Source organism: Mchenga conophoros, linkage group LG6, assembly GCF_057382185.1.
Source record: "Mchenga conophoros isolate Kocher_MC1m ecotype Shallow Benthic linkage group LG6, M_conophoros_male_GT1.1, whole genome shotgun sequence".
NCBI lineage: Eukaryota > Metazoa > Chordata > Actinopteri > Cichliformes > Cichlidae > Mchenga > Mchenga conophoros.
In genome coordinates this window covers 4,572,650-4,594,813 of record NC_140531.1, presented here as the reverse complement: position 1 = coordinate 4,594,813, position 22,164 = coordinate 4,572,650, and the positions used below count along the sequence as shown (strand labels likewise).

At 38.8% G+C, this 22,164-nt stretch overlaps 2 protein-coding genes across 5 annotated transcripts in view; both read right to left on the bottom strand.

The window, feature by feature from the left end:
* Positions 1-1,197: 1,197 nt before the first annotated feature.
* Positions 1,198-13,801, bottom strand: LOC146571914 (uncharacterized). Of its 3 annotated transcripts, XM_085275907.1 has the most exons (11): positions 13,643-13,801; positions 13,534-13,564; positions 12,513-13,069; positions 11,436-11,529; positions 11,187-11,354; positions 7,634-7,675; positions 3,595-3,695; positions 3,370-3,431; positions 2,144-2,310; positions 1,801-1,956; positions 1,198-1,693 (listed from the first exon to the last, which is right to left on the bottom strand). In XM_085275907.1, the coding sequence occupies exons 1-11, from the start codon at positions 13,715-13,717 to the stop codon at positions 1,311-1,313; spliced, it is 1,836 nt and encodes a 611-aa protein (XP_085132033.1). In that variant the 5' UTR covers positions 13,718-13,801; the 3' UTR covers positions 1,198-1,310. The 3 variants fall into 3 exon arrangements, with proteins under 3 accessions (XP_085132033.1, XP_085132031.1, XP_085132032.1); XM_085275905.1 differs by having other exon boundaries at positions 11,187-11,529; XM_085275906.1 differs by having other exon boundaries at positions 11,187-11,529; positions 12,513-13,066.
* A 294-nt stretch (positions 13,802-14,095) lies between these two features.
* Positions 14,096-22,164, bottom strand: part of LOC146571913 (N-acetyllactosaminide beta-1,3-N-acetylglucosaminyltransferase 2-like) — an 8,652-nt gene continuing 583 nt past the window's right edge. The window contains exon 2 of one of the 2 annotated variants that reach the window (XM_085275904.1): positions 14,096-17,923. In XM_085275904.1, the coding sequence (XP_085132030.1) occupies positions 16,679-17,902 (1,224 nt within the window). In that variant the 5' untranslated portion in view covers positions 17,903-17,923 and the 3' untranslated portion in view covers positions 14,096-16,678. The remainder of the gene's footprint in view (positions 17,924-22,164) is intronic. The other variant, XM_085275903.1, reaches the window with a different exon arrangement.

Below are 22,164 nucleotides of genomic sequence, written 5' to 3'. Positions count from 1 at the left end.
TGACTTGGATTTATCATTTTATTTTGTGCTTTTTTCTAATTTTTCCTTTGTTGTCATTGTTATATTATGTGTTTTATTCTCCCCCCCCCACAGCTTGGCTCTTTTGCCATCAGAATTATTGTCTAAAGGCAAAGAAAGATGCCCAACAGATTTACTTTACCAAATGGACTATCCCGGCCTTGCCGTATTGGTCTATTTGATTCACCTTTGCTTTTATTGTTCATTTTATTTTCACTTGCTACACACGGGACAGACATGACTGGGGGAAAGAAAAGGGAGAATGAAAGAGAGGGAGGGAAAGAAAAACATTGGGGAAGAGCGACGGTGATAAAGGGCAAAAAACAAAAACCAACAAAACAAACAGACAAAAAATACAAATATCAATCACCTGGATCACCTGTTAAGAAAGAAAAAAAGAGAAAACAAGCCAAAAAAAAAAAAAAAAAAAAAAAAAAAAAAAGGGGAAGAGGAAACAGGAAGCTGAGACGATATATGATAAGCTGTGACCGCGCTGCAGGACTACAGATGATACTGCTCCGTGTCACATCAGAACATCATCGCAATAATCTATGTGAATATAACAGTAAATACTAAATATGGAATATTATTGTGCAGCACATAAGATCAACAGAACACAGTGTGCTTTGAGGTAGGAGCCAAAAAGGGTGTAGTTTGTGTCTGTGAGCACCCGTGTGTACACCTGTGAGCATGGACGCGCTTGTATTTAAAAGGTTCCTTCATGTAATGATCTGCTAGAGGGTGTGGGGGGCCACAGCCCCGTCCTCCAGGGCATGAAGCAGGTATGGAGGAGATCCAGGCTCCAGCCATCCAGAGGCCCTCAGAGCACAAGAGACCAAGAAAGACCAACAGAGGGGCAGCCGCGCCACTGTCCCAGAAAGAGCTGAGGAGAGTCCCAGATGAGGGCTCACTCAGCAGCCGTGGAGCAGAAGCCGGGGGGGGGGGGAGGGGTTGCAGTGACGCGCCCGTGAGCTCCGCCGGCAGCCAGCTGTGCCAGAGTGACCGAGCCCCAGGCCGAGGGCAACCGACCCCCTTTGGGGGTGGGGGCTAGAGTTTTATTCTATTGTTAAGTGTCCTCTGGTGTCTTGAAAGGCACTTTCAAATAAGATTTATTATTATTATTATTATTATTACAACAGTCTTCTCTCAAGACATGTTTTGCACTTCAAGGAATAAAAATGCTTTTCATTGTGCCTTTAATTGTGCAATTTACAAATAGTGCAAAATGCAGACAAAAAAAACGAAAGTAAATTTAAAGAAGACATTTTACTGAATATAATTAAGATTAATTATCATTGACTGTTCACACCCTCCTGCTGATCCATGTAGCGGTCTGGAGGGTGCAGCAGATTGAAGCGCAGCAGCTGCAGATCCACAACTTGCCGTTGCTCCTTTACATGGCCCCAGCACTCTCTGGGACCCCAGGCAGGTGGAGATGGGGGAGGCGGGTCAGAGTCAGCGGGATTGGAGTAGTTTTCCTCAGGATGCTGGTGGTTGTTGTTGGGGTCAGAAGGGGATAAGCTGCTGTTGCTGTGGCAGCGAACTAGGAATTTTCCCCGGTGGTGACGATGGTAGAACATGCCAGCAACCACCAGCAGCGCAAGAATTAGTGAGCTGAGCAGGAAGAAAAGGACGTATACACCTTTGGCTTCAGTGGACAGGCGTGAGCTGCAACCTGAAGGGAAAACGAAAACCCCGCCAAACAAAACAGGAGATCAGCAGCTGAAATAAAGCAGAATATCTGCAAGTCTAACTAAGATTTCTGATATGGGTCAAACATACCTGCAGCCTTCATGTCCACACAGATGGTTCCTCCTGATCCCAGGCGGGAGTTATCCTGAAAGCCTGCCCGGCAATGGCATGAGTAGGAGCCAAACTGGTTCACACAGTCTGCATTGAAGTCACATTGAGCAAGCTGGGTCCCACACTCATTAACATCTGAAACAGACATGCACAGAACTTTTAGCTGATAATGTGTTTAGTATTATATGCATTTAAAATAAACTATGTAAAAACAATTAGTGTAATCAAATATGTATTTATCAGTAATCACTGTTTTTGACTCCTTCCTGTTTACAGATTTGTCCAGAGTAACATTACCAAGCAATTTTGGACACTTCCATACCTGCAGTCGACACAGACATAATGATTGCCTTTCTCAGATTTCCTTTGCCACTGGCATCAACTTCAATGAGCCCCTGGAGAGCAGAGTGGATGCCCCTGTGGACATGCATGCCTCTAGGTCCCTGTCTAACTTGCAGCCAGAGGATGTACAGCACTCCTGCATGCAACCTGTGCACAAAACCTGTAATTATGTACCGTAACATATACCTTAACAGTAAAGCAGCTTTATGGTCCATAGATCCCGTTTCATTATTGAGTCTAAAACAGACTACACAATGACATAAGTTCAGGCGCTGCAGAGTGAGGTTTAATGTAATAAATACACCAGTCCACAGTTCTCAAGTGGAGTTTCCAGGATTTGTTTTTAGTATGGTAGCAAAAGAGGAAAATGAATGAGAGAGGTGGGGAAAAGGTCTGGTCCTATATGCTGGATACAAAGTAAAAGGCACCCTTTTTTCCCCAAGTTGGACATGGAGTCCCAGAGTGACAGTCAAAATGTCCAAAATGTGAAGCAAATGAAAATTCCAACAACCACAGCAGAACAACGGGTATCAGACAATGAAACGGCGATAGCAGACACTGAGCATAATTAACACAGATAAGAACAATCATGGGAAGACAGAGACAGGAACTAAAACTTACACAGAGCACTAAAGAAAACAGAATCGAAAACTAGGGGACAAAAGCATAAACAGAAAGACAAGACAGAGGAGGACCAAAATAAGGAAACTGATCAAGTTAAACACAAGAACATCAAAATTGGAGCCAAAGTTTAATACAAACCCTAGAACAATGAGGCAATCTAAACAGGTACCCAGAACTCCAAAGAAACCAAACAGGGACTTAAATAATACAATTTAAAACTTTAAACACTACAATAAAAGTAAAACCCTAAACAGAAACCCAAATTCAGCAACTTCAGAATCAACACAACACTGCACAAGAGCATAAAAATTGTAAAACTACTGACACAAAACAAAGTGACAAAACTGTAGTGAAATAGAAGAAACATCTCAAGTGTACAAGTGTTCAAATTACATTTTACATCTGATCCCATCTATACTTTCATCCAGTCGTGGTCGGTTTTGCAAGATTAGACCAATGGTATTTACGTGTGGAGTTGCAGTTCTTTTCTGCATAGGTTCACTCAGAAAAGACAGTCTCATTCAAAGACAAACTTATACTTCAGCATTAATGGAAAGACTTGTGAGGATGTTTTCTACAAACCTTTTTATTCTTTTGGAAGACACCGACAGTTGTGCATGCAGAGCCTCCAGCTGTTTGCTGATCTACAGAAACAAAAGCCATGTACAAAGTTTAGTCTGGGCCTTCACCATTTCTTAATGCGTCAATGAAGCTTTGTTTTTTATATTTATTACAAAAACAAAAAAAAACAAAAAACAAAAACATGCTACATATGACACGCACGTACACACACACACACACACGCACCAAAGCTTTTACTGAAAGCAGCAGTGATCTGGCCAGGTTGTCCCAAGACTTCAGCAAATCCTGACTAAAGTTGATCTCTATGGCCACTTCAAACAGGTGATCTGTCAGAGAGATTTCAGAAGACCAAAATAAAGTCATTATATTAACAGTTTCACTGGTAGCTCAGATAAAATTAATTAAAGTTGATCTCCAGATTAGACATACAGGCATACACAAAGTTTGGACACACCTTCTCATTAAATGTTTTTTTTTTCTTTAATTTTACTACGTTCTACACTGTAGACATCAAATATATGAAGCAAGATGTATGTAGCAAAGAAAAAAAAAACTCTAAATATACTTTATATTTCAGATTCCTGAAAGTAGCCACCCTTTGCTTTCTTGACAGCACTGCAATCCCTTGGCCTTTTCTCAATGACCTTCAGGATGTAGTCACCTGTCAGGGTTCGATTGTGGAATTTCATACCTTCTTAATGGAGTTGGGATGATCAGTTGTGTTCTGCAGAAGTCAGGTTGGTACAAAGCTGAAAGTTCTATTTGACAACTACTAGAAATTATATTATACCAAGAACCAATCAGCTAAATAAAGAGAAATGACAGTCCATCATGACTTTAAGAACTGAAGGTCAGTCAGTCTGGAAAATTCCTCAAACTTTGACTGTGTTGCCAAGTGCAGTCTCAAAAACCATCAAGCACTATGATGAAACTGGATGAGGATGCCCCAGGAAAGAAAGACCAAGAGTCAACTCTGCTGCTGAGGATATATTCATCCGAGTCACCAACCTCAGAAATCTGAAGTTAACAGCGACTCAGATTAAGCCCAAATAAATGCCACCACATCTCTACATCAACTGTTCAGAGGAGACTGTGTGAATCAGACCTTTATGGTCAAATAGCTGCTAAGAAACCACAACAAGCAGAAGAGATTTGTTTGTGCCAACAAACACAAGTATTGGACATTGTTGGGCATTTATTCAAAATTAAAAGGCACACAGAACCAGCATGGTTACCACAGCATCCTGCCATCTCATCCGGTTTGCATTTAGTTGGACCACCATGTATTTTTCAACAGGACAATGACCCCAAACATACCTCCAGGATGTGTAAGGGCTATTTGACCAAGAAGGACAGTGATGGAGTGCTGCGCCAGATGTCCTGGCCTCCAGTGTCACCTGACCTAAAACCCAGTCAAGATGGTTTGGGATGAGATGGAGCGCAGAGTGAAGGCAAAAGGGCCAACAAGTGTTCAGCATCTCTGGGAACTCCTTCAAGACTGTTGGAAAACCAGCTCAGGTGACAACCTCAAAGCTCATCGAGAGAAATCCAAGAGTGTGCAAAGCAGTAATCAAAGCAAAGGTTGGCTATTTTGAAGACTAAAGTATAAAGCATGTTATGAGTCATTTCATACTTTTATCTACTACAAAATTACATGTGTTCTCATTCATAATTTCGATGCCTTCAGTGAGAATGTACACAAACATCTATGAGTACAACCAATGGCCACAACCAATTGTGTACAGGGAGTGCAGAATTATTAGGCAAGTTGTATTTTTGAGGAATAATGTTATTATTGAACAACAACCATGTTCTCAATGAACCCAAAAAACTCATTAATATCAAAGCTGAATGTTTTTGGAAGTAGTTTTTAGTTTGTTTTTAGTTTTAGCTATTTTAGGGGGATATCTGTGTGTGCAGGTGACTATTACTGTGCATAATTATTAGGCAACTTAACAAAAAACAAATATATACCCATTTCAATTATTTATTTTTACCAGTGACACCAATATAACATCTCCACATTCACAAATATACATTTCTGACATTCAAAAACAAAACAAAAACAAATCAGCGACCAATATAGCCACCTTTCTTTGCAAGGACACTCAAAAGCCTGCCATCCATGGATTCTGTCAGTGTTTTGATCGGTTCACCATCAACATTGCGTGCAGCAGCAACCACAGCCTCCCACACTGTTCAGAGAGGTGTACTGTTTTCCCTCCTTGTAAATCTCACATTTGATGATGGACCACAGGTTCTCAATGGGGTTCAGATCAGGTGAACAAGGTGGCCATGTCATTAGTTTTTCTTCTTTTATACCCTTTCTTGCCAGCCACGCTGTGGAGTACTTGGACGCGTGTGATGGAGCATTGTCCTGCATGAAAATCATGTTTTTCTTGAAGGATGCAGACTTCTTCCTGTACCACTGCTTGAAGGTGTCTTCCAGAAACTGGCAGTAGGACTGGGAGTTGAGCTTGACTCCATCCTCAACCCGAAAAGGCCCCACAAGCTCATCTTTGATGATACCAGCCCAAACCAGTACTCCACCTCCACCTTGCTGGTGTCTGAGTCGGACTGGAGCTCTCTGCCCTTTACCAATCCAGCCACGGGCCCATCCATCTGGCCCATCAAGACTCACTCTCATTTCATCAGTCCATAAAACCTTAGAAAAACCAGTCTTGAGATATTTCTTGGCCCAGTCTTGACGTTTCAGCTTGTGTGTCTTGTTCAGTGGTGGTCGTCTTTCAGCCTTTCTTACCTTGGCCATGTCTCTGAGTATTGCACACCTTGTGCTTTTGGGCACTCCAGTGATGTTGCAGCTCTGAAATATGGCCAAACTGGTGGCAAGTGGCATCTTGGCAGCTGCACGCTTGACTTTTCTCAGTTCATGGGCAGTTATTTTGCGCCTTGGTTTTTCCACACGCTTCTTGCAACCCTGTTGACTATTTAGAATGAAACGCTTGATTGTTCGATGATCACGCTTCAGAAGCTTTGCAATTTTGAGACTGCTGCATCCCTCTGCAAGATATCTCACTATTTTTGACTTTTCTGAGCCTGTCAAGTCCTTCTTTTGACCCATTTTGCCAAAGGAAAGGAAGTTGCCTAATAATTATGCACACCTGATATAGGGTGTTGATGTCATTAGACCACACCCCTTCTCATTACAGAGATGCACATCACCTAATATGCTTAATTGGTAGTAGGCTTTCGAGCCTATACAGCTTGGAGTAAGACAACATGCATGAAGAGGATGATGTGGACAAAATACTCATTTGCCTAATAATTCTGCACTCCCTGTACTTAGTGAATACCTCAGGCAGCAGAAAGAAAGAAGAGGAGCAAGGAGAAGAAGCATCATGGAAGGATGGGCCCCTGTATGGTATAGATAGAGGAAGTCGCTGATATCCAGAAATCCTACCAGAAACTGGACAAAGCTGGAGTGAAAGACAGCACACAGGCTCTAATCATGGCAGCACAGGAACAAGCCCTAAGTACAAGAGAGGTGGGGGTCTACCACACTGGGCAAGATCCCAGATGCAGCCTAAGTAAAGATGCCCCAACACATAACAGCAGGGTGCACCACAACCAAGTGGCCAGCATAGTATACAGGAACATCTGTGCCAGCCTGAAAGTCCCAAGGTCAAAATAGGAGAAGCCCCTAGGGTGGTCAAGAATGAGTGAGCCAAGATCCTGTGGGACTTCCAGATATATAAAAAAAAGCTGGTGATGGCTAACAAACTGGGCATAGTAGTGGTGGACAAGCAGAGGAAGATAACCGTAGTTATAGATGTAGCAATACCAAATGACAGCAACATCAGGAAGAAGGAACATGAAAGGTACCAAGGGCTCAAAGAAGAGCTCAAGAAGATCTGGAGGATGAAGGTAACAGTGGTCCCAGTGGTATTCAGTGCACTTGGTGCAGTGACTCCCAAGCTAAGATCTGAGGAATAACATCTGAGAACTCTTTTCAGAACAGCGCAGTCATAAATAGCAAAGATACTGCACAGGACCCTCAAGCTCGCAGGACTCTGGTAGAGGACCCTAGCTTGAAGGATAGACCACCCGCAGGGGAGAGAAGGGAATGACTTTTTTTTTTTTTTTTTTTAAATAAATGAGTAAATCTATCTATAAAACATTTTTAAAATCCTGCTCATGACCAGACTGTGTGTTCAGCATAAGGTACAATGGCAATTTAGCCAGATAAAAAGAGAACTCACACTTCAGAAAATAAATAAATAAGACATTCTTGCTCAATACTCACCACCAGGAAAATGTTGAATTTCTGAGTCATTTTTCATGTTTGCTATGAGGGACAAAAAACAAAACAAAAACCACACAATAAAAAACAAAAACAAAACCAAACCCCTCTCCGACTTCCCACGAATGAACCAGTTGTGTAACCCAGTGCTTATCTACACTTAACATAATTCAACACCACTCGACCACATAGATTATTTGTGTGCGCTTTTGTTCGGCAAAAAAGCCCCATTTCGTTATAGTACATCCAAAAGTATCTAGAGTGCATCACTTATCCCACATTTTGACATATTCTTTCACATGCACTGTAATAATAATAATAATAATAAGTTGTATTTATAGGCGCCTTTAAGACCCTCAAGGTCACCTTACAATAGCACAAACAATAACAGCAATACAATATAATAAAACATGGCAAAACAAAATTTAGAAATAAGAGGGAAAAAAGCATGAAAGTATAAAAATCAACTATATACATATATATATATATAGTTTATTTTCAGATCAAGTACAATCAACTAAATTTACCACAGGTGAACTCCAATAAGGTTGTTGAATCGTCTGGCAGATGATAATTGGAAACTGGATGCACCTGAGCTCACCTCTGAGTGTCATTACAAAGGCTATAAATATTTATCTACATGTTCCATTTTTGTTTTTCCATTTTTTTTTATTAAAGTGTAAGAATTTCAAGTTTTTCACTTTGTCATTGCATTGTTTTGTGGTGTGTGTAGAATTTTGAGGTGAAAATGAATCAATCCTATTTTGGCTATAACATCACAAAATGTTGAACAAGTGAAGCACTGGCAATACTTTCTGGATACAGTCAATTCTTGTGTTAGGGTTGAAGGGGCCTTAATTACAAGGTTATAACAGGAAAACACTTAACATGTGGAACTTATTTTTACTCACGTATGTATCATGTACAGCTCTTTTAGAAAATCAAAGAGCAAGTTCAAATTTTAATAGCTGTTTAACCTGAAAATGTTCATTGAAAATTTAGTTGATCATGATCTCATTTCAAAGAACTAAACATATCTGGCTCACTAAGGGTTTACAAAATGCATGTAAAAAGAAAAATACACTCTATAGGGAATACCTAAAACAAAGAACAAAAGATGCTGAAAATAAATATAAAAAATACAAAAATAAGTTGACCAATATTATACGTGTATGTAGAAAGGAGTATTATAGTAAAATATTGAACAACAATAAACAGAATATGAAAGGAATATGGGATGTTTTAAACGGTATCATTAAAAATAATTCTGGACAACAAAGTTATCCACAATACTTTATCGATAATGGCAATATTATGGAAAACACTGCTGATAAGGTCAACAGCTTTAATCATTATTTTGTAAATATTGGACCAAAACTGGCAGAACAAATTCCTGAGTCACTGCCATCAGTAGACTGTAGTGAAAACCTGATTGATAGGAACCCTAACTCAATGTTCCTCACATCAGTGGAGGAAAAAGAAATAATTGACATTGTACACATGTGTAAATATAAAACATCTACTGATTGTAATGATATTGACATGAAAATCGTCAAGAAGGTCATTGAAGGAATTGTAGGACCTCTAACATATATTTGCAACTTATCATTTCAGACGGGAAAAGTGCCAAACAAAATGAAAATAGCTAAAGTTGTGCCGCTGTATAAAACCGGGGATAGACACCACTTCACAAATTACAGGCCTGTTTCTTTACTACCACAATTCTCCAAAATCCTAGAAAACCTGTTTAATAAACGATTAGACAAATTCTTAGATAAATATAAATTACTCTCTGACAGTCAATATGGATTCAGATCAAAAAGATCAACATCTCTGGCATTAATCGAATCAATTGAGGAGATTACGAATGCTATAGATCAGAAACAGTATGCAGCTGGAGTATTTCTGGATCTCAAGAAAGTATTCGACACAATCAATCATGACATATTAATTAATAAACTGGAACGGTATGGGATTAGGGGGGTTGTACTGCAATGGGTGAAAAATTATTTAAGTGACCGGAAACAATTTGTGAAGCTGGGTGTCCATTCCTCATCATGCTTGGACATTGCTTGTGGTGTTCCACAGGGCTCTGTACTGGGTCCAAAATGATTTATTATTTATATAAATGATATTTGTAAGGCATCTGATATATTAAAATTAGTATTATTTGCAGATGACACAAATATTTTTTGTTCTGGGGGGAATCTAAAGGAGCTGCTGGATACAGTTACTTCAGAAATGTGCAAAATTAAAAAATGGTTTAACAGGAACAAACTATCGCTAAATCTAAGTAAAACTAAAATTATCTTATTTGGGAATTCCCTTAGAAATGCACAAGTGCAGATTCATGTAGATGGTGTGGAAATTGAAAGAGTACTTGAACATAAGTTTCTTGGTGTGATTATAGATGATAAATTAAACTGGAAGTCTCATATAAATCATATACATAACAAAATTTCAAGAAGTGTCTCAATCTTGAGTAAAGTAAAACACATTCTGGACCACAAATCACTCCACATTCTCTATTGTTCCCTGATTGCACCGTATTTGAATTACTGTGCAGAGGTTTGGGGCAATACTTACAAATGTTCGCTATCATCAATCTTTATATTACAAAAAAGGGCCATAAGGATAATCCATAAAACTGGTTACAGAGATCATACAAATCCACTATTCCTAAAATCAAAAATTCTAAAATTCACAGATCTGGTTCATTTTCTCACAGCACAAATTATATGTAAAGCAAGAAATAACCTGCTTCCTGACAATATTCTAAAAATGTTTTCTAAAAGGGAACGGGGATACAATTTGAGGGGGGAATTAAATTTAAAACATCCTCGTATCCGTACAACATTAAAAAGTTTTTGCATCTCTGTGTGTGGAGTGAAGCTGTGGAACAGACTAAGTAAAGATATGAAGCAATGTCCAAGCATGGCGCAGTTTAAAAAGCGGTTTAAGGATATGGTTTTTACAGGGTACAGGGAAAAGGTAGAGATTTGATAGGGTGTTCTTGTCTAATATTTTCATGTGTGTGCGCATGCACGGGTTTGTTGGTATGGGTGTATATATATATATATATATATATATAATTGTAGGTTGTGTATCCTTGAAGTGTTAATGGGGTTATTGAAAATGTGTATATGTGCGTATGTGTGTATATACGTATGTATGGATAGATAGAAACATATATGTGTATATATTAAAAAAAAAAAAAAATTACACATAACATAATGTAATTGCAAGGAGGTATTTCTGTAGTCTATTGATACTAGATAGTGGAAAAGGGGTGGGATTAAATAAGCTTATGCTTCTTCCTGCTCCTTTTTGAACATGGACGTTATTTGGAGTTGTGGTTGCTCGTTTTCCTTTTGTTTGCTTTGTTCATTTGTCTCTTTTAATTCTATTTTTTTTATACTTTTCAACATGTTCAAAATAAAGATTCAAAATAAAAAAATAAAATATCTATATCAAGCGATATAATTACAGTTAGTCAATACAAAAAAGACGAGTACCTGAAAGATCCAGGAGAGTGTCTGTGTTCAAATGTACTCACAGTTCGCTCTGTGGTCCGACAGTGGCTCCACCATGTTAGGCTGAGGATGAGTGTGATCAGTGTGCTGTATTTCTTGTCTGTCAGAGGATGGGGAAAGCTGGACTGAGGTCTGACTGACCTCTGTTATGTTCTCCTTCACTGTCCAGCTCAGAGTTGTGGTCTCATCCTCTGCAACAGTAGATTCCTCCTCATTCATTTGTTTTGCTGTTGTAGTGTCAGTGGTGACTTCTAGTTGGGTGTGAGTGATACCTCTCCCTGATCTGAAGGTCCTTTGGGTGGACACTGATGCAGTTGGCATGGTCGTGTAGTTCCCAGACAAGGACAGAGGGTTGTTTTCATCCACCTGAAGAAGGACAGACGAAGAGTTTTACAATGTTTTCTGGAATTTACAAGCAAAATAAAAAACAAAACAAGTACTGCAGATTTTTGCAAGATTACCTGGTCTTTATCATGTTGTTTATACTTCTCTGGGTTTCCTTTTGACATATAGGGTCATTACCATTAATGTTTTAAGTTCCTGAGCAGTATCCAGTATGGCAATTTGGTGATTAAGTAATGTATGTTGGATCTTATTGTAATCATATTACATTTATGTGTAATTCACTATTGTATTAAATTCAGTTGTCACATTACAGCTAACCAAACAGCTATATCACTGTTACTTGAGCTACATAGATTATATGAATGATGGGAAAATAAAAGAAAACTATGTAGCCTTGATTTTAATGCTAACTCACACAGTAATCACGTGACCTCACTTAATGTATGAAATATATTAAGTTAAAAAAATGTGACTTTTTTTAAAAAAAAATGTCACATTTTATGAAATGTGACATTTAAAAAAAAAAAAATTTTAGAAGGTTAATTTATTAAAGAGAAAATCAAAACAAAGTGCAGAAAAAAGCCTAAATGATGCAGAGGGACTGAAAGAAGTTGCTAAACTTTTTTCTACATGTTTTTAATCAGTGAGTGAAATCTTTAACATTAGACAGTAATTTTACTAGGGCTGTCAGCGTTGACACCAATTAATCCAACATCACAATTTACAAGATTACAATTTTTAAGGCAATTAACCCATCTGGAGCTCAGAAGGCCTCAAAATTCCTGAAATGTCTCTGTCAACGCATTTCGGGCAGTTTGTCCAGTCTGTGCTCCATATGGGTTAAAAACCTTTTAATTGCGTTAATCGTAATGATGCGTTAACATTGACACGTTGACTACTTTTTACCCATTCTTAAATTTAATAGTGAATATGCAGCTTTTGCCAGCGTTAGAAATATTGCCAGGCAGCGTAAGGCATCTAAGACTAACACTGTGTCCACTCACCCAAGTGTTTGTGTCTGCAGGCATCTTGGGCTCCGTGGGTAGCTCAGTCATCCTTGCTAATTGTTCCCTCTTTGTACCTGGTCCAGATTCACTGAAGTCCATCAGCCCAGGAGATGTCTCTGACTCATTGCTTGTCTCTGTAAAGCCTTCCCCTGGGTTATAAATGACTGGCGATCCAAATGCCTGGTAGCGACCATAAAAGCCCCTGTACAGGGGGTTGGGCCAGCCACTAATCAGTAGCACTACATACAGAATATTGGAGGAGGTGGTGTATTTGGCCTCTTGCCAGCACTTCTGTAAGACTTTGTGTCCCGCTAAATCTCCAACTGGCTCGTCAATGTGGATTTGGTCCTGTTTGAGGTTACAGATGTCATCAGGGGTCAAATCCTCCAGGTAGAGATGAATCCTTTTACTCGGATCCACCTGGATTGTCCAGTTGCACCACAGGGGAGGATTGGAGCATAGGTAGTCCGGGGAGAAAAACTCACCACTGTCACTGTATAGCAACCGGTGACAACTCCGCAAGGCAAAGAAAGTGTTTTCAGCTCCAGAGTCTTCTGTGAACCGAATAGACAGATATGTCATTAAATGAACAGAAATGGTTTTATATATTATTACTAATGCAATTCACTTTTCAACCTAGTTGGCAGGTGCTGATTTCAGTACTGTATATAATCAACATTTTAATTTTATTTATTTATTTTTATATTTTAAAATCAGGAAAATATACTAACATCATTCACTTTCACACTGAATAAAAACAATCAAATATTAACCTGTATAAGGAAGGCTCTCCCATAAATCCATATGGGCGATGTCAAACTACCAAAATGAGGTACAGTTTATTTAGAATCCAATTAGCTCAAATATAATGGTCATATTTCATAAGAAAGTTTGCATGTGCATTGGTGATCAGGTTTTATGAAACTAAAATCAGTTTGTTAGCACAGGCTGAAACATTTAGACTTACAAAATGACATATAAACATAGAAAATCCCAAGTTAAACATTTGCAGACTCACCTGGAGGCTGCTCAGTATCTTCTTCATTCACCTAAAGACAGAAAGAAATACACAATTAAGCTGTTAACACAAATCCGAAAGAGGTTATCAGTGAGGCACAATAACTTACCTGTGCATTACAGTCAAATGTCAACAAAAATATGAGCAGCACACACTTGAAGTTTATGACGGCTGTTTGTTTCATTTTCGTATGCAGTTAAATTACTGAAATTTGGGAAGCAACAAAGTCAATCTGATCCTCTAAGATTCAGTTCAACGGCTATTTCCTTTCCTGTCTCTGCAGGTGAATTGCATCAGTTAGTTGATTAAGTTTCCTTTTACTGGCTAGTAATATCCATTTTATCCAGCAGAGGGCACTGTAATATTTATTATTGGGCTGGTGCTTTCTGCTTTAAAGACAAAGCTGAAGACACTGCACCTATTTTATTTAGGGGTTTTATCTGCTACAGATATTTGCTGTGTTTGAGTTTCATAAACTATTTCTTTACATTTTTTCCAGGAAAAGAAAAATACCAAAAATCACATGTTATAATTTATGAGATTAGAACACTTTATTGTCGGACATTCAAATACAGATTAGTTTAAAATTTACCACAACAACACACAATAACAAGAGACAGTTTTCATTTATTGAGCGTGAGGAGCAGATGGGTGGGGGTAATGGCTAAAACAATGTCAAAAAAACTTAATCCTTATTCAGTCAACCATGGAAAATTGTTGCATATGAGCCAAACTCACTTTACTGCTTATTCAAATACACACATACAAATAAGCAAGAAAAACAGTTAAAATAATATTTCATAAATTGAATTATGGAAGTCTGTGAAAATATGTGTCATGTTTCTGTCAGATAAACCTGAATTCACAGCAACACCCAGTGTCGGATCACTTTAAGTTTTATTTCATTTCTTTAACTTAGTCACGTCAGTTAAGGCTGAAAAGCAATTCATTTAAAATGCAGTGATATTAAAAATAAGACTCCTGCTTATATTTTCCCTGATGCTTTTATCCATGTTTTTATGATGCTTTGAATTATAAGAGCCTTCAGATGTGTGAAAAGTGAAAATGTGTATTAAGAAGAAAATGTAAAAGCAAACATGCACATGATAATCATGTTTTTTGTTTCTTTTTTTTGTGGCACGGGCTGTTATATTGGAGTAATAGCAGTGCTATTCAGACAATGTCTGATCTATTATTTCATCTACTAAATGTAGCACCATCTGCAAATCTAAAAATGTAGGTCTAAATTTTATACACGTGCAAACGTTCAGCCACAGTTTGATGCTCAAGCTCTATTACCTTATTGAGTTACCTGCTTTTGTTCATTTTATTTGCAAGTGGTGAAGATTGGGATTTGACCAAATAAAAGTGGGATGAAAACAGAAATAACAGCTGGACTGTTTACCAGCAAACACATCCATTAAACAACAAATATCAACAAAGTAGTGAGCTATGTTGAGCTTATAGTAAGAGTGTTCTTTGTTATGAAGGTGACTTTCTTTTTGCCTGCATAAATCACCATGGTAACATATACTTACCGCATAACTTATACCAGGTTCCAGGTTAAGTTCTGAATTTCAGTTTAAATTTGGCGGGAAGCATCACATGATCAATAATACTTTTATTTAAAGAATGTTTCTTGTCTTTTATAGATTCTCTGCTGAAGGTATCTGTATATGCAATCTGTTTAACCTCACTTTACTCACATCACTAAATGAAGCCCAGTTGTGAAATTACAGCAGTGCAAACGGTGTGTCATGTGTAATGCATGTATTCAATTGCAAAAACTGTATAAAAGTTTGGTCTGTTTGCCAAGTCTCTTTAACATTGTTTTAATGCAGCTAATAAAACATAGATTAGAAAATTGAATTGTTGCATTTGTAGATGATTTATGGTCAATAATTTCCAATCAATAACATTTATTTCACTTTCATCTGACTACAAACTAAATGTCTTCTTTATTAGGCTACAGAAGAGTATCAGACCTGAACACACTGAGTAACATTTACTGATTAAATGTATCAAAGTTTCAGAGTTCAAATACAAAGCTGTTAGAAGTTGTGTTAGAAATAAAGAGCAACACCAAGAGCACACAGAGCGGTAAAATAAATATAACTCAAGCTAAAACAAGTCACCTGGATCAGTGACAAAACAGTACATTACTCTTGTATTTTATTTACAGCATATGTGTTGCATTTTACTGTTTATATTATATGCAGCATTTTTTTCTGAATCTTTAGTGTTCTCTGTCACTCATGTTGAAAGATACAGTTGATTCTCATCTGATACATTTTTTGTGGCACATCAAATGGCTCCTTTTGTGTATGTGCCCAGAGCCTGAAGCAGAAAGCCTGAGCTCCCAAAGAAATCTGATACTGATTTCAGGATCTGTCAAGACAGCTAATGCAAAGAAAGCCTCACTATGTGGAACTTGCTTGTGAAGCTAATTTAATATCTTTAATATCTTTGGACTTTGTTTTTTTCAGATTACATCTGTTTTAACTTTAGTCGAGTGAGGTTAATGTATGCCCTTTATACTGTTGACATAAAATATGTTATTTTGTATAAATTTGCTGCATCTTGAGGAAGCATACAAAATTCAGAGACACTGGAATGTTTTAATGATTAAAAAAATGTTGGGGGCAAAGCTTCACAAAGAGTCATCTGTGAATGGAACAGACATACATGTCATTAAATGAACAGAAATGATTTTATATATTATTACTAATGCAATTCACTTTTCAACCTTGTAGGCAGGTGCTGATATCAGTACTGTATATAAATCAACATATAGTTATGCATTTTTTTTAAATCAGGAAAATGTACTAACATCATTCATTTTCAGGATGTTCATTTGTACTTCATGTTAGTTCTCAAATCGTTTATTGTGTTTTTAAACATACTGAATGACTCAAATTTTAAAAATGCATCAGATGAGAATCAAATGTCTCTTTCAACATGACTGACAGAGAACACTACAGATTCAGAAAAAAAATGCTCCATATAAAATTAAACAGTAAAATGCAACACATATCCTGTAAATAAAAAGTAGCAACCCTGTTGAACTTTGATTTGAAAAATATAGAATGGAAGGATTGAAAATGACTGACAAACTCAGTATTGCAAACAGCCATTAATAAAGCTTTCACTGGCAGTCCAGCTCGGGTTGGACAATGAAGGGCCAAATTGTTAACATCTCCTGTGGAGTTCGGCTGTGAACCAGCATCAAGTTCCTGTGGATACAAGGATTGTCTTTATACTTCTTTTCAATGTCAAATGTCTTGAAGCCATTGTGCTTCTCAGGAACAAGACCCAGCTTCTTGAGACACATCCCAGTGTATACATCATCAATGGGAAACAGCACTACTTGCTGAGATACATTGTGTAGGCGTACCGCCAACTCCCCAGAGTACAGATATCCTCCACCGCCAGCATAGGGAGGATAGTTACCCACAAACACACTCTCTGGGATAAAGTATTTAAGTTTTTTGTCTCTGTGTGGCCCAGCATTTATTATAACATCGCCTATGAACAAATCCTTGGACTCACCCTCTGGCAGGCCTTCCAGATAGTTAACAATTCTTAAGGTGTTCACAAAGACGTCGTCATCGCCCTTAAGAACAAACCGAGCTTGAGGACAGTGTTTGGTAAACCACTCCAGAAAGAGGACCTCTTTCAGAGTTAGGTTTAAGAAGCTGTCTCTGTAGTCCCATTGAAGTATGTCTTTGTGAAGCTTTGCCTCATGACTCAGTAACTCCTGCAAGTCTGGGAAGTGGTCTGACGACAAGACGTTGCCTAGCAGGAACACTGTTACCACAGTCTGGTTGGCTAAGACTCCTGCTTGTCCCCAAGTTTCACGAATGGTCTGCCGCCTTTCAAAATGAGAGATCAAAGACTTGACAACCAGCAGTAGGAAAGGTTTTTCACTACAAACATGGGGCTGATTTATTAACATAGGGTATGTCCTACAACGCATGTACAAAAGAAAGTCCTGGAATTGCTTTGGTAGGGAGTTGTAATCAAAGATTTGCCTGGGCACTCTGTAGTCCGGTTCACACGGGTCCAGAGGTCCAGTGTCATTGAGCCAATCTGGCAGTGTGTTGCGTGACGTGCTGGAGAATACAGAGTTAAAGTTGGGGTTGTAAATGAAATCCAAGCGTTGCTGCTCCTTGTTCCAGAAGGTTTCATTCAGTATGTGTTTACTCCAAAACCTCTTGGATGGGATGTGAACTTTGTGATGGCCACTTCTCTTGTGTCCAAGGTTCCATGACACGCTTATCACGACACAGATGAAGACGTTAAGCATCATCATGTAGCAGAAAGCCTTTATTTTATGGCGACATAGAGCCACGCTGCCTCCCCTCTGCATCTAGACATGAGAAAAGATATTCTGTTTTCAAAAAGATAGAGAGAAAAAAACATCTGCAGTGTCATTGCATTACAGGCAAACTTACAACAAAGCCAGGATACAAAGGAGCACTTGGAAACATGGAGACTATTAAGTTGAGCCTGAAGGCGCGAACAGGAGTAAAACTGAACGAATCTGTGACAGCAGGCCAGTGGCAAGCTTAATTTCCCCTGGTTTTGTTTTAGAACTGTGACTGGCTGCACACAAAGCTCCATTTTCATTCCTAATCCTCGAGGAATGGCCTGCGAACATTTTTCCGCTCATCTTGACAGACAGGAGTCACACATTTTCAATTCAGCAGTGCACATGACACCAATCTGTGTACTGCCTGCTCATAAATAAAATTTACATATGTACCACTTGATGTCACTGTTTCTCTGGTAGTAGTACACCTACAGTATATATTTGGTAGGTTGTGTTTTTCAACTTTTACAAAGCTTATATATGGATATATATGTATTACTCAGACAACTGATCTAACAGTCAATGTTTATGGTTATGCGTGAGTTTTTAATACGAGACTCGAGTAGTAAATAAACCTGCATGCATCTGTGTACGCTCATCACACTGGGAAAACACAAACAAAGAAAAAAACAAAACACCCAACGCACAGTCTGTTAAAGTTCATTTGAAGTCAAACCTGATTTACAGCTTACAGCTAATAATGAGGGTGCAACCTGTCGGGTATGTTCACGTGTGAGCTTAATTATTCACAAACTCCTTTAAGTAAGATAAACTTATTTGATGAATATGGTGAAAATCCAGATCGATCTTACTAATTTGATTGATAATGATGTTATTACTTTAATACTGGTAAAAATAAATAAATTGCAAGCTATTGGAACAATTTGAAAATAGTCCTTTTTCCTGGTGTTTAGGCTTAAAATGCTGTTTTGTAGCTGGTCCGGTCTATAAAGATGCAAAAACTCATTATTCTTTCCTGAACATTCCTCCTCACTAATCTCTTGTAGAGGTGTGGAGCATTGGGCCCCTTCTAACCTTTTTGCTCTTCCCACTTTCATTGTGCAATATTTAGTGCTGCAACAGTACTTATTTTATTTATGTATTATTTAAATACAAGCTTCTCAACCAATAGGCAAAGAGCAAAATGAAAGCATTCCTCATTTCACTAATTATAGACTGCAATCAATATGCTCCTATCTTCAGATCATTTTAATAAAATATACAAAAGGCTTTTATTTGAAAATAAATAAATAAACGTTAAACTGGACAAGATAAGAGACTCTTTAAAAATTCGAATCATTCATCTTACTGTAATGCTGTTTATTTTGCTAAAATTTTACTTTTAAAAGTATAAGTGACACATCGGTGCTATTTTTACCGGAACATCTGCCTCCATTTCACCCTATTCATAGCATCCTGCTCTGCCGCACCAGTCCTCTGTATGTCCTCTTTCAGTACATCCATGAATGCTCTCTGTGGTCTCTCTCCTTTTCTCCTGCCTTGCAGCTCCATATTTAATGTCCCTTATTCAATATATCCACTATCACGCCACTGTACGTGTCAAACTTGCCTCTCTAACTTTGTCTCAAATGCCTGGCCTGAGCTGTCCCTCTGATATATTGATTTCTAATATTGTCCTGATCTTTGGATGGCTGACCCTCATCAATCTTCACTTGCTCTACTCCTTACAACTTCCTTGTCAGACCTGTTTCCATCTCATTCAGGTACTTGTATTCTGTCTTGCTTCTAGTGGCTTCATTTTTCCAGCTCAACCTCTCCAACCTAACCTCTGACAGCTCTCTACTCTCACTACAGATCGCAGTGTAAACATCACAGTCTACGGAGTCTACAATGTCTGACCTCATCTGCTACAAAAATTGTAGCTTGGCAGCATCAGACGGTAGTCGGTAGACGGCTTTAGAACGTCTAGTCTGTCCATCACCATAGCAAACAAAAGGGGAAACCATACGGCTGCTCACTGATCATCAACTCTCTCCTTAACAACTTCCTTTAGTTTCATGGTTTGGTTCTGAAGTTGCTACAGCTCTGCACATCACCCTTTCTAATTTTCTTGATTCAGGAACTCCTCAAATTACTCCTTTCATCTTCTCAGTACACTTGCTTTCCGTGTTAGCACATTTCCATTCCTGTCCTTAATCACTTTAACCTGTCTTGGTACATTCTCATTCATACAGGCGAGGAAATCCATCATCATGAAATGAGTGATGAAACACTTCTCCCACTGAAAACGCTACGTCCAGATGAACAGAATCAACTTTTTGGAACACCCCAACCTGTTGCACATCCTTCCCAACCCGATCTCGCTGTCTAAAGAAAATCAATAGTAGTCCTTTTCTTCTTCATTAGTATTCAGTCTCACATCGAACTCAGTATGAGCCTTCTTCTTTACCACCTCTCCCTTTGCTGTGTGCCTAGCGTCCCAATAACCTTTCCACTTACATAGTTTTCCTGACGATCCCATTTTTTTGTTGCTAAACTCTTCCTTTAAATACTTCCCTGTACTTAATTCCGCTACTAAGTCTGTTTGTGCTCTTTCTTCTGTCCAAAGGATAAATACCTTCTTAGCTGCTAATTCAGCTGTACTTTCCCAGTCATCAGGTAACTTTTCCCTACCACCCAGAGCCTGTTTCAAGTCTTCCCTGAACTCTGCGCAATATTCTTCTTTCTTCAACTTAATCCTTATATCTGTCTTCATTTCAGACTACCATCTGACCCTGCCAAGCTAAATTTTTCCCTGACACCACCTTGCCGTCTCCTGGTTTTGTGTTAAAAACAATTAAATGCAATTATCTTAAGTACAGGGAGTGCAGAATTATTAGGCAAATGAGTATTTTGTCCACATCATCCTCTTCATGCATGTTGTCTTACTCCAAGCTGTATAGGCTCGAAAGCCTACTACCAATTAAGCATATTAGGGGATGTGCATCTCTGTAATGAGAAGGGGTGTGGTCTAATGACATCAACACCCTATATCAGGTGTGCATAATTATTAGGCAACGTCCTTTCCTTTGGCAAAATGGGTCAAAAGAAGGACTTGACAGGCTCAGAAAAGTCAAAAATAGTGAGATATCTTGCAGAGGGATGCAGCAGTCTCAAAATTGCAAAGCTTCTGAAGCGTGATCATCGAACAATCAAGCGTTTCATTCAAAATAGTCAACAGGGTCGCAAGAAGCGTGAGGAAAAACCAAGGCGCAAAATAACTGCCCATGAACTGAGAAAAGTCAAGCGTGCAGCTGCCAAGATGCCACTTGCCACCAGTTTGGCCATATTTCAGAGCTGTAACATCACTGGAGTGCCCAAAAGCACAAGGTGTGCAATACTCAGAGACGTGGCCAAGGTAAGAAAGGCTGAAAGACGACCACCACTGAACAAGACACACAAGCTGAAACGTCAAGACTGGGCCAAGAAATATCTCAAGACTGGTTTTTCTAAGGTTTTATGGACTGATGAAATGAGAGTGAGTCTTGATGGGCCAGATGGATGGGCCCATGGCTGGATTGGTAAAGGGCAGAGAGCTCCAGTCCCACTCAGACGCCAGCAAGGTGGAGGTGGAGTACTGGTTTGGGCTGGTATCATCAAAGATGAGCTTGTGGGGCCTTTTCGGGTTGAGGATGGAGTCAAGCTCAACTCCCAGTCCTACTGCCAGTTTCTGGAAGACACCTTCTTCAAGCAGTGGTACAGGAAGAAGTCTGCATCCTTCAAGAAAAACATGATTTTCATGCAGGACAATGCTCCATCACACGCGTCCAAGTACTCCACAGCGTGGCTGGCAAGAAAGGGTATAAAAGAAGAAAAACTAATGACATGGCCACCTTGTTCACCTGATCTGAACCCCATTGAGAACCTGTGGTCCATCATCAAATGTGAGATTTACAAGGAGGGAAAACAGTACACCTCTCTGAACAGTGTCTGGGAGGCTGTGGTTGCTGCTGCACGCAATGTTGATGGTGAACAGATCAAAACACTGACAGAATCCATGGATGGCAGGCTTTTGAGTGTCCTTGCAAAGAAAGGTGGCTATATTGGTCGCTGATTTGTTTTTGTTTTGTTTTTGAATGTCAGAAATGTATATTTGTGAATGTGGAGATGTTATATTGGTTTCACTGGTAAAAATAAATAATTGAAATGGGTATATATTTGTTTTTTGCTAGGTTGCCTAATAATTATGCACAGTAATAGTCACCTGCACACACAGATATCCCCCTAAAACTAAAAACTACTTCCAAAAACATTCAGCT